Source organism: Lithobates pipiens, unplaced genomic scaffold (genome assembly GCF_037356315.1).
Source record: "Lithobates pipiens isolate NorthernLeopardFrog02 unplaced genomic scaffold, aLitPip1_a1.2 Scaffold_3, whole genome shotgun sequence".
Lineage (NCBI taxonomy): Eukaryota > Metazoa > Chordata > Amphibia > Anura > Ranidae > Lithobates > Lithobates pipiens.
In genome coordinates this window covers 146,534,667-146,548,262 of record NW_027507790.1, presented here as the reverse complement: position 1 = coordinate 146,548,262, position 13,596 = coordinate 146,534,667, and the positions used below count along the sequence as shown (strand labels likewise).

The 13,596-nt window shown below is 40.1% G+C and overlaps 1 protein-coding gene across 1 annotated transcript in view; it reads right to left on the bottom strand.

The window, feature by feature from the left end:
* The window catches only part of PCSK1 (proprotein convertase subtilisin/kexin type 1), a 73,737-nt gene that overhangs the window by 18,247 nt on the left and 41,894 nt on the right, over nt 1–13,596 (bottom strand). Inside the window, exons 6-7 of the mRNA XM_077462361.1 lie at nt 6,214–6,302; nt 2,966–3,138 (exon numbers count right to left, since the gene is read on the bottom strand). Coding sequence (XP_077318487.1) covers nt 2,966–3,138; nt 6,214–6,302 — 262 coding nt within the window. The remainder of the gene's footprint in view (nt 1–2,965; nt 3,139–6,213; nt 6,303–13,596) is intronic.

Here is a 13,596-nt window from a genome sequence, read left to right as displayed (position 1 = left end):
CTTATGATAGTGGGTGGTGAGCCTGGCTGGCTAGGTAGGTCCTTCTCCCCATAGAGTGATTGTGGACTGCTATCCTAAGCCTGACCTGTGGTTTATGAACAGTATAGCTGTACACTGCTGATAGGTAACATTTTTAAATGGTTACTTAGCTGAGCACCCCCTGTACTAGATCAACAGTCCCTGGTTATCTCCTGTACTAGATCCGCATTCTCTGGTTATCTCCTGTATTAGATGTGCAGTCCCTGGTTATCTCCTGTACTAGATCCGCATTCTCTGGTTATCTCCTGTATTCGATACGCAGTCTATGGTTATCTCTTGTACTAGATCTGCAGTCTCTGGTTATCTCCTGTATTCGATCCACAGTCTCTGGTTATCTCCTGTACTAGATCCGCAGTCTCTGGATATCTTCTGTATTAAATCTGCAGTCGCTGCTTATCTCCTGTACTAGATCCGCAGTCTCTGGTTTTCTCCTGTACTAGATCTGCAGTCTCTGGTTATCTCCTGTATTCGATCCACAGTCTCTGGTTATCTCCTGTACTAGATCCGCAGTCTCTGGATATCTTCTGTATTAAATCTGCAGTCTCTCGTTATTTCCTGTACTAGATCTGCAGTCTCTGGTTATCTCCTGTACTAGATAAACAGTCGCTGGTTATCTCCTGTACTAGATAAACAGTCTCTGGTTATCTCCTGAATTAGATCTGCAGTCTCTGGTTATGGCCTGGATTAGATATGCAGTCTCTGGTCATCTCCTGTACTAGATTTGCAGTCTCTGGTTATCTCCTGTACTAGATTTGCAGTGTCTGGTCATCTTCTGTACTAGATTTGCAGTCTCTGATCATCTCCTGTACTAGATCTACAGTCTCTGGTTATGGCCTGTATTAGATCTGCAGTCTCTGGTTATCTCCTGGATTAGATCTGCAGTCTCTGGTTATCTCCTTTACTAGATATGCAGTCTCTGGTTATCTCATGTAGTACATCTATCAGTGAGCAGTAATGTGCAGTAACCTCTAGCAATGAATGAGCAAGCAGAAATTATGTGTGGTAACCTCTACCAACCAGTCAGTGAGCAGTAATAATATGCTGTAACCTCTGGCAACCAATTGCAATTGCTGCCTGATCTGTTGCAGTAAACTGATTTTGAGTCTTCCTGCTATTTGCTATATGTCTAAGATAACAACAGATAGCAGTTGGGGGCCCAAGAAAAGGTTTAACCAGGGTCCAATCAATATTAAAGACCATAAAGGCCCTGACAGGGAGTGAGAGGGAATCTGCAACAATGACCACATTTAAAAAAAAAAATCACACACGGGTTCTAGCCTTCCTCTATTGTACTAAATAAGCATTTCATCTCTCTTTGTGCTGCTGTTGGAGATTTACCCTCACTTCTTGTCTGATAAATCATTGTTAACAAAGCTGAAGGAATATCTCTAACTGAGCCCTAAAATCAGTAAAAACAGATTGTAGTTCTAATTCTTCCCCACTCTATCCAAAACAAAAATAAATTTTGACATACACTTTTAAAGGCAAGTCTTTAAATGATATTCATGTATTTCAAATATTTCTTTTCCATTTATAAGAATGGCAAATTAGATTTAGGATTTAGCACTAGACCAGCCTTTCTCAACCTTTTCAACAAACCTTGAAATAACTTTCTAGTCTCTGGGAACCCCTGCAAAAAATGACTATATCTGCAACTCATAATACATTAGTGTAATGGTCAGTGGGAAGAATGCACCATACATCTGTGGTCATTGGGAGGAATTACCCCCTTACAGATACAGATATCTGACCTGGTGTCAGTGGGAACTTATCTGAGAGGCAGAAATTGCTTCTTTCTCAAAGAACCCCAAGCCACCTCTGGATGAACCTAAGGGTTCCATTGAACCCTGGTTGAGAAACCCTGATCTAGACCAAGAGAATATCATTAGAATAAAAAATGATAGAATACAATTTGTCAAGGTAGAGCTAGAAAATTACCTTATTTTCCGGCGTATAAGACAACCTTTTACATGTAAAAAAATTTGCCAAAAAGCAGGGGACGTCTTATACGCTGGGTCAGCCCCTCGGATGGCTGCTTGGTGTTCGGTAATACTGTATGTAGCTTCGGCTACATACAGTATATACCGCTGAGCCAATCCTGGTGAGCGATGTATTCAAATGAATACAAAGCCTGCTCGGATTGGAGTAACGACCTCTGCCAATAGCCTGCTCGGATTGGCTTGGAGAGTCAGAGAGGCGCGGGCTGATGATGTTTCAGCCTCTGCCAATCCAAGCAGGCTTTGTATTCATTAATAGAATACATCACTCGCCGTGATTGGCTCCAGCAAATGCAGGAAGAAGGAAGAAATATGAAGCCTCGGAAGCCTCGAAAGCCGGGTCGTCTTATACAGTAAGTACAGTTTTAAAAGCATTTTTGTCCTATAAGATTAGGGGGTCGTCTTATATGCCGGGTCACCTTATACACCGGCAAATACGGTACTCTGAATTACTGGCTGACAAAAGCTTAGTAGCATAGGTCAATGCCAAGTGGCAGCTGCCAAAAAAAGTCCTTGAAAGCATACAAAAGGAGATAGAACAAATGATGCTAATATAATCATGCCCAGTTGTAAGTTACTTGTAAGGCCATATCCAGAAAGTAGGCTCCAGTTTTAGGCACCATATAATGACACAGGTGTTTTGGAGAGAATTCAGAGGCTGGCAAATAAATGATTCAATGACTGAAGGACAGATAATCTTATTTTCAGTTAACATTCAAAAAACATACATATGTGCCCACTTTCTCAGTACTGTGGGTCACATGTATGAAAAGTTTGTTGACTTTTGCACCCAATTAGATGATAAGATTAGTTTTTTTTTACCCTGCACTGAATAGATGCCAGATAGATTTTGATTCGTTATCACAGACAGCACATCTGTTAAATCTGAATGAAAGACTCTTAATAATGTACAGTATCTAAAGGCTCACCTGTTTGATGCCATACTCAAAGGCCTTTTCTGCTAATCTTCCAGGGCCTTCTACTGTTTTTCCATCATCATTTGGTCCCCAGCTGGCACTGTAAATATCTACATGCTGAGGATTAAATCCAATAGAGCTGGCTTCAATGGCATCAGTAACAACTCCATCTAACATCCGAATCCCTTTAATCAAAAATAAAATAAATTGCATATCAATGTCTGACACAGAATCCAGAACACTTTACAGAGTTTGGCCTTCCCTTTGATGTTCATCGTTGCTCCATCAGGATATATTTGCATTCCCTTTTGACATGGTGATGTAACAGGGTTGCTTAGAAAGAGGTGACTTTTTATTGTTGTCTAGATTCAGAATATTTCAAGTTGTGTAACTATCTAGATTCTGATTTATAGCCATTGTGGTTAGAATACCATTGCAACCTGCAGACATTTTTGCCCAGTCAAAAGGATTGTAGTAAATAGGAAGCAGGAGATTTAGAGGATTGATCCCATTGAAGGAGTTTTAGCAAAAATCCACTCTTTTATCTGTTGCATCACCTGCGTCCTTGGAACCATAATGCCATTCTGTTCCTGTGAAGGATGCCACCTAGTGATGCAAAAGTGTGGGTGTAAGGGGGCGTTGGGAGTTGCCAAGGAAAGTTGCTTGGTTTTCCCTCATGGCAGAATAATGGGAATCTCAACAGAATCCATTGATTGTTTCTTTGGTGTATACGTAATCCTAACAGGACTTTTATGTAATCTTTGAAAAAGGGTGGTAATCCAGAGCCCAATCTCCTCCAATGATGAGCCTAAATGAAGCTTTATTTCTGATAGTCAGGAAAGAATTGGATTGTGCAGAGCTTCTCTATGGGCTCTGAGACAGCAAATTTCAGTCACTTTCTTTATATAGGGAAAAAGCAATAGTCAGAGGAAGTATGCCTCCCTTCAGGTATTGGTATGCAAAGTTAATCATCCTTGGTGAGATATCTATGATATGTTTAGAAAAAAAAAATCTACACTTTTTAAAGAAACATGTGCAAACATTAGAACATAGACTGTCTCAATAAGATTTTACATATGTTTTGTGAATAAACAAGTGAAAGGTTTGAAGATTCTCAGTCAATATTTATTGCTATTAAAATTCACATAGCAATGTGCAGATGGTGCCCTGAATACTCCTCTTGAATAAAATGAATCTTTAATGACGGTTCTAATGGTGTGTCAGAGTGTTCCATCTGTATGTGATTTTAGAAGTAGCGTGGAGGCAATGATTAAATATGTAACCACAATGCCGCTAGGAGATTATATCACAGCTCCAGAGAATTACTAAACCTGGTATTTCAGTAGGCATATAGTACAGCTTTTAAAACATGTGGCTTTTACTGACAAGTGTCCTTTGTTGCCTTCCTCTCATGTATGAGCACTCATGGGGAGCTCTGTCTAAATGTGTCCACTACATAGATTATAGAGAAATGAATCTCTGTAGTGAACACAGATGTTTGCATCGACACTTTGTGGATTACTGGATCCATTTAAAAAGTGTATAGGGTAATTTACATATCAGCAAAATGCCAGTATAGACTCCGTAGGTGATAGATACAAACATGCTCTCTTGTATTGTGCATAAACTTGCAAACCAAAGACTTTTGACTATGAGTCACTACTAAATCCTGCCAAATAAAACTGGGGAACACAGAAACCACCTGTGTACCAGTATACTGGCAAATACAATATTTAGGGGTTCTGCTAAGAACATTTTAACACATTGCAAAGTATGACTGAAAGCTGCATAAGCTGCAGGCAGTAATGATGCAATAACTATCAGTTGGCCAGTCATACCTTCAATGGGACCGGTGTGGCTGGTTGGATCCCGGGGCACTGACACTTGCATAGTAGTGTTTGTTGTCTGCCACTGTGTCCTTAATTTTTATGTAATCTGGCCAGGTGCCAATAAGGTCCACAGGCTGCATTGTTTTTAACCATTATGACTGATAAATACTTACTCACTGACTATATACAGTATCTCACAAAAGTGAGTACACCCCTCACATTTTTGTAAATATTTTATTATATCTTTTCATGTGACAACACTGAAGAAATGACACTTTGCTACAATGTAAAGTAGTGGGTGCACAGCTTGTATAACAGTGTAAATTAGCTGCCCCCTCAAAATAACTCAGCACACAGCCATTAATGTCTAAATTGCTGGCAACAAAAGTGAGTACACCCCTAAGTGAAAATGTCCAAATTGGGCCCAACTAGCCATTTTTCCTCCCTGGTGTCAAGTGACTCTTTAGTGTTACAAGGTCTCAGGTGTGAATGGGGAGCAGGTGTGTTAAATTTGATGTTATCATTCTCTCTCATACTGGTCATAGGAAGTTCAACATGGCACCTCATGGCAAAGAACTCTCTGAGGATCTGAAAAAATGAATTTCTGCTCTACATAAAGATGGCCTAGTGTTAGAAGATTTTGAGTTAATTAATATTAGTGATAAAAGTTTCTGAAAAATATATGAAACACATGAATGTTATAATGTAATTAGTGTTAGTCTCTGAAGGTTATAGGACAGAGAGAAGTCATTTTGCTGCGTAGGTACTTCTATTCTGAGTTACTATGTCAGGACAATGGCTGGAGTTATGCAACTTATCTATAGGCTAAAAGCCATGTAAAGCATACATGCAAAAATGGAAAGGGAAATGCATTGGAAGAATCACATCATGTCAACATTGCAATATATGAGCAAAGTGCATCATCCTTTTTGCCTTTACATGGACATTATTTTATCCAAATTAACATTGTTTTTCATTGTGGATTTTGGTGCCCTCAATGTCCCATATAACTCAAATTGCTTCTTAATTGTACATTGGGATGTTGGCACCTGATTCAGACCAAAGTCATGCCTTGCATTCTATAATGCAATAGCTAGTGGAACTTGCTATTGCATAAATAAGCATTCTAACTGCAACAACTGTTAAAGGCAGATAAACCTATTATATGTCTTGTTCAACAGCTAAACCTTCTAATAATACAAGTCTGTAGGCACTTCAGTTTTGGGCAGATTCTTCAACAAAGGGCTTATCCTGTGAACTGTAAAAGGATTTATAAGTGTGAACAGAAAACTTCATATATTGTACTTATACATGTAGAAAACAATGAGGTTAAGTTCTGATTAGTTTTTACAAAAATCACAAGGGCATCTGCATAGAATACATATTAAATGAAATTCAACGTATAACCGCAAAATAGAAATGTAATATTACCTCCTACTTTGGCATTAAAAGCAACACCAACTCCACATTTGTGGTTGTTTGCAACCATTGCAACTTCTCCTGCACATCTCGTTCCATGTCTAGAAATAAAGACAGATAATATGTAATCCCAATCCAATGAAATTCTGCATGAAACATTAAACCAGGAGACATAACCTACCAGCTGAATAGCTCTCATTTTAATAATGGAATGTGTGCACTAGGCTACTTTAAATTCTAGCAATTGCAGGTGTTCCCATGCTCCTCGGGGCGCTTAATCTGAGCACGTTAAAATGCAGGCCAGTCTATTCATCCCCAATGACCTGTGTGTGTGGAATGCTTTAACTCAACTCTGAATTCTCCTTGAGGTGATACCTCTGACTGAATACAATTTTTTTTCAACAATATTTATAACATGGAGTACTTGCAATTACACCGATTTTGAGAATTCTGTGGTTTCCATCTGTACAATTATTTTGGTTTTATAAAAGAACACGCAGGGAGTAAAGCTTATAGATAAACAGTTCTAGCACCTTCAGTGTTGTACCATAAATTATTGTTTGACAAAAGAGCATTTACACACCCACTAAAACGAAGTGGCACCAGGGGGAAAGAAACAACAGAAGTCAATATGGCTATAGAGACAAAAACTAAAACCAGTAATATCAGAAAATAACTAAGTAGGTTCAGGTTGGTTCCCCACAGCCAGAATGAGAGGAGTGAAAACGGGAAGGGTATTATATATACAAAGGAGAGCATACAGTATAAACATATAACATATACAGGCCCTCCTCATCCAACAGCCCCAAGGGAAGTGGGATGTTTTGGATTGAAGAAGGTGTAGCGCCACAGGATGGGTTGAGAAAGGCTATGATGCATCCAGATAGCCCAAGCATTTTAATATTTCTCATACTAATCTCTACAAGTTGCTAGTGACCATTCAGCTTCCCTACCTCCTTCATCTTTCTGATCCAATCCTCTCTTGTTGTTACCCAAGCCTGTCTCCAGAAGAAGGGGATCAAACACTTGGCTGCATTCTAGAGGTGAGGCAATGCACATTGTTTATATTACTTAGTAGACATGGGAGGCAAATGGAGGAGAAATGGGCTCAGGACATCCAGAAAGTCTATAGCTAAAATCTTAGTTTTTTTTAAATTTTTGAGCCAATGCTTTGCGAAAATGGAGGAATCCCACCAGATATGCAGAAGTGTTCAGACCTGGCCACAGCCCCTCTAGGAAAGCTGTGATATTGTCGGAAACATTGCAGCTTGCCGGGTTGGAACCCTGTACTATCAAAGTGTGAAGTTTATAACAGGTTTCCTGCCCTCTGGAATCTATCAAGAAATTACGGGTCAGCCTAACCATTTGGGACATTTGTGGTGCAGTTACAACATAGGTTAAAGTCCTGTTTCCAGAAAGGGTAAGCTGCCCTGGGATCTAATAAGAATCCGTGATTTTGTATAATGGAGAAATCATTTTAACCAGGATCAGACATTTTACATAGCTGTTCAAATTGGGTCATCGATGAAAAAGAGCGGTTCTAAGGCTGTTGAGAGCAGAAAAAGTATACAATTTTTTATTTATTGATTTTGTTAATAAAATAACTGTCTGTACCAATGTTCTATGGGAAAGCTCCCAAAACATTCCCTTAAATCTCCCAATGGGAACAGTCAACCCTCCTCAAGAAATGTATCCATATGTGCCCATCAGGCATCCATGTCTTAAAGAAACCTTGGTGTTCACCCAGAGGAAACTAGGAACCCACCAACTAGTGATGGGGTGATAGGAAGGCAAGATTTGAAGGGTGAAAATGTGCTCTTTTAATTGACCACATCCCACACCAAAAGGGCCTGGATAGTATGGGAGATATGGTGTATTAGAGGCCTAAGAAGTCTTTCGACAGCCAAGGTGCATGTGTCAAATTTCCTCTTGCGATAATTTTCTCCATGGACACCCATAGCATGGAATGAATGAATGATGCCAGTTAAGTGTCCTTTATTTATAGTAAAGGAACACACTGAGGAGGCCCAGGCTACCTAGCTTTTTGGGCTTTTGAGTATTGTGAAAGCCATTTGGCATTTCTTGCTATTCCAAACAAATTGTATAAACAGACTTTTAAACAGAGAACTGCCAGAAAGACAGGACAGGACAATCTAATCTGTAAACTAAACAAAATACAAGGCAATGCTGTAATTATTAGTATGCTTACGCTTCCTAGCCAAGAATAGAAGGAATTTGGTAAAGTTCAGAATAAAGGCATATTCAAATAAATTCTTACTTCCAGTGTTTCCTGAATATGTGACTGGATGAAATGGATAGAACACCTGAAGCAATGCTGATTCATATAATTTACACATACCATACCCTATGCTGTAGTTGCTCATCTTTATATACAGCTGTTTCCTAGATAGCACTAGGCAGTTCACTGATTGATTATATCTGTTGCCTGAAGTTGCTTTTTAATAGTAAATTTAAGAAGAAAATAGCTGCAAATATATTTCCACTGATCACCATTAAATGCTGATGGAGGACGAAATACAGATAATATCTCTCTAGAAACAGAATCCTAGATGCATGGGATGAAGCAGTGTTTGGAAAAGCACTCCTTATGAATTCACCAGAATATGGCAGTTACCAGATATGTGCAGAACATTCTCAAATGGTTTGTATGGCTACAGTTTTTATTTTTCTCTATAAATCTAAAATGTATCATTATAGGGGACTAGTGCTTATAACTAGGTTTCTTATATCAAAGCTTTTGAGCTTTTGTGTCTACTCAAAAGAGTACCTTTAACAAGTTCCATTGTAAAAGTTTCCTCATTCTTTCTGTCCTGGTGACCATTGCCATGTGGATAGGAAATGAGACAAGAATCTCCCCAAAGGGGACACAGTTCAGTATCAGGACAATGTTGTCCAACGCCAAGGGTGAGGATGTGGAATTGTGCTCCCCTCCTTCTCTACTAACACATTATGTAGCAAGGGCATACTACCCTGTGCCTGTTCTCAGCTTCCTTGATTTGATTGCCCATGGTTAGCATGGAGTGTGGACTGTGCATGCACAGCCTATTGCCTAAAAACAGAAAAGTCTGCCACTTTCAAGCCCTGCTCACCGAGCCACTTTCCTACCTGTTAGGTGCATAGCACTGTTGGTGAGAAGAACTGGAAGCCCCCTGTAAAAATGTTATTGATAAAACTTTAGAGGATGCAGTTTCACTTAAGGATGTCCTCAATAGAAGACTCATAGAAGAACTTCTGGTTGAGCAGCAACCGGTGGTGGGTGCATTTGCCCATCTCATCCAAAAGTTCTTGGCGCAAGTCTGTCATTTGTTGGTATGTTGCCCATATTAGAATTGTTTGTGTATCTGTTCCAGCGTATGCATATGTGTCAATAGGTCAGTAACTGTCTGTTGGTGGATCCTCTTTCGGTTTGCCACCAAAGCCAAGAGTTCTCGCCTAATGGCCCTTTTGTGCGCCTCCCATTGTATAATGGGAGATGTGTCTACTGTGTTGTCGGGGGAAAAAAAATTCTGAAGTTTTGATTGCAACCACAAAGAGTCCAGTAGGGCCTCATAGCAACGAAGTACCCAGATGCCAAAGTTTAGTATGCCAAACATTTAGTGATAGGGCAAGTGTAAATGAGTGATGATCAGAAAACACTAGTGGCTCTTTCATCGCCTTCCCTAGATATGCAAAGTCTGGTTTGGAAAGGAAAAATAAGTCAATTCTAGAATACTTATTGTGCGGCGGGAGGGAAAATTTAAAATCCTTTACGGCTTAAAACAGAGACCGCGAGGGGTCATAAAGGTGTACAGTAAATCAGTCAGACATTTTTTAATTGCCCATAGGGCTCTGTAAGGAACTGAAGATACACCATTCGAGGTATCCAGCAATGGGTTCTAATGGAAATTTGAGTATACTGTGCAAATAGAAGCCTTATGGAAAATAGCCATCCCTTTTAAACATTATATAATGATTTTTTTATAATCTATGATGTGAATAAAGTTTTTTGTAAAAAAAAAAAAAAAAAAAAAGTTATTTACTTATTTTTTGTTACTGCTGAAAGTCCCACATGTGAGGGTTCTCTAGTCATAAAATGGGAGGTTAACTACTTGCTTACTACCCCCTTTCTAACCAGGCCAATTTTCAGCTTTTAGTGCTGTCACACTTTGAATGACAATTGCACGGTCATGCAACACTATACCCGTATGCAATTTGTAGCGTTTTTTTAGAGATTTCTTTAAGTTATTTTGCAATTAATACATTTTTCTCCTTCACTGATGAAGCTGCACTGATGGGCACTGATAAGCTGCACTGTTGGACACTGATAGGTGGCACAGATGAGGAGGCACTGATGAGGCTGCACGAAGTGTGGTTCCGGGAGGACATCCATGGATGTCCTCCTGAAACTAGAGAGCCACGCAGTAACTGTCTCTCGGCTATAGTGCAGTAAGGAAGTGGTAAAAAATATATACCCTTTACCAGGATACCATTACCAGGATACCTTGAGAACAATACCGTAAAATCTCACTGACCTGTCGCATGAAATGTACCTGGCCAACATTAGGGCTGTATATGTTTGCAAATGTAACTGGCTTACCCTGGATGGTGCCTTTAAGAAATGGATACCTACCTTCAGGGTCTGAGCATTGATCCAAAAGCTGAAACAGTATGTGAGAACAGGACGGACACTCTTAGTTTTAGCTTAGCTGTTCGTAGAGTGGTAACCCACCGGAAAAATTATGGTTGTATACTTTAGGAATGCGATTTGCATGAAAGTGTGTCTCTTGTACAAAGGCAATGCTAGCATTGTGTTTAAACAGCTGATGGAATAAGAGGGAACGCTTTTCCGTGGTATTCAGCCCCTTCGCATTAAGGGATACAAATTTCCAGGTTTGAGAGACAGTTTCACTCTGAGGTGACCCCATGGTCACAAAAGGGCACAATGCCAAAATACACCATTCGAAGCTCATGCCAAGTATAGCTGTGGGGAAAGGCACAAGGAGATGGGGGAGAATTCACCCACAACGCCCACCGCTGCTATGACACCAGCATAGCAAGAAAAAAAAGAAAGCAAAGCGGACAAACACAAAAAAAGAAAGGTAAGTGAGTAAGAAGAGGGAGAAAAAGAAAGAGAGGAAAAAAATATTAAAACAAAACCGAGGGAACAAGCCCTCGAAAACAACCCAGAGAGGGTACTGCTATAGAAAACAAAAAAGAAGCAGGACCCTCAATTAGAGAAGACTAAAATAATGGCCTCACCTTGGGGAGGGACAGCAGAGGAATCAAGCCTCTGCTGAAGGGGAGAACACAGAAAAAGCGCGACCAACAATCTAGTCTGCCGGGGGAGTAATACTCACCGCCGAAAATATCGTCTTGTTGACGTCCTGTGGGGATTAGAAAGAACCTTAGTTAACAAAAACAACAAAAGGTTCATGATATCTAGTCAAATCAAGGCTAATAGTACAGCAAAATAAAAATATCCTACAGGAAAACTAAAGGTCAGTGGTTGGGCAGTTCTCCATGCCTCAAACAGGCAAACTGAAGTGGGGGGGAGGAGAAACTCCAGAGCACCCGAATTCCACTAAATAAAGCATCAAAAAAGTCTTATGTATGCCCATAAACCCCCTGGAGATGAGAGATCTCTCTGCTACCCCTGACCTTCCCACTCTTAAAGTGGAGGGCCACCCTGAAAACAATTTTTTTTAAAAAATTACAAAAAAATCTAAAAAAAAAAAAAATGAAAAATTTTTTTTTTTTTTTACTTACCAGAAATGCCTGTTGCTAGGCACATAATCCTAATCTTCCTCTTCCTCCTCCGCGGAGATCTTCTGTCTTCTCTCTTCGTCGCGGCATCTTCTGGGTAATGGGTCGCGCTGTGTTCTGGGAACTGTGTGTTCCAGAACACAGCGCGTCCCATTCAGAAAGCGCTGCGGGACTCGCGCATGCGCAGTAGCTGCGGGACTCGCGCATGCGCAGAAGGAAACGGGCAGTGAAGCCATAAGGCTCCACTGCCTGTTTCCCTTTAGAGGGAATGGCGGCGCGGGGACCCGAGAGCCGAGGGACGGGTCGGCCTCGGGCGGCCGACATCGCGGGCGCCCTGGACAGGTAAGTGTGTTTATTAAGTCAGCAGCTGCAGTGTTTGCAGCTGCTGACTTTTTTTTTTTTTTAAACGGCTCTCCTCTTTAACCACTTCAGCTCCGGACCAATAAACACCTTAAGGACCAGAGGTCTTTTTGCAATTTTCGCACTGCACTGCTTTAACTGGTAATTGCGCGGTCATGCAATATTGCACCCAAAGGAAATTTGCGTCCTTTTCTTCCCACAAATAGAGCTTTCTTTTGATGGTATTTGATTGCCTCTGCGATTTTTTTTTTTTGCGATATAAATGGAAAAAGAGCGAAAATTTTGAAAAAAAAAGATATTTTCTTCTTTTTGTTATAAGAAAAATCGAATAAACTAAACTTTAGTCATACATTGAGGGAAAAATGTATTCAGCCACATGTCTTTAGTAAAAAAAATGTCAATAAGCGTATATTTTTTGGTTTGCGCAAAAGTTATAGCGTCTACAAACTAGAGTACATTTTCTGGAATTTACACAGCTTTTAATTTATGACTGCCGATCTCATTTCTTGAGGTGCTAAAATGGCAGGGCAGTACAAATCCCCCCCAAATGACCCCATTTTGGAAAGTAGACACCCCAAGGAAATTGCTGATGGGTATGTTGAGCCCATTGAATATTTATTTTTTTTGTCCTAAGGGATTGAATAATGACAAAAAAAAAAAAAAAAAATTTTTTTACAAAAAGTTGTCACTAAATGATATATTGCTCACACATGCCATGGTTATATGTGGAATTGCACCCCAAAATATATTCCGCTACTTCTCCCGAGTATGGGGATACCACATGTGTGGGACTTTTTGGGAGTCTAGTCGCGCACGGCACCCCGAAAACCAATCACCACCTTCAGGATTTCTAAGGGTGCAAATTTTTGATTTAACTCCTCACTACCTATCACAGTTTCGAAGGCCATAAAATGCCAAAATAGCACAAAACCCCCCAAAATGACCCCATTTTGGAAAGTAGACACCCCAAGCTATTTACTGAGAGGCATATTGAGTCCATGGAATATTTTATATTTTGCCACAAGTTGCGGGAATATTACAAACTTTTTTTTTTTTGCACCAAGTTGTCACTAAATGATATATTGCTCACACATGCTATGGGCATATGTGAAATGACACCCCAAAATACATTCTGCTGCTTCTCCTGAGTACGGGGATACCACATGTGTGGGACTTTTTGGGAGTCTAGTCGCGCACGGCACCCCGAAAACCAATCACCACCTTCAGGATTTCTAAGGGTGCAAATTTTTGATTTAACTCCTCACTACCTAT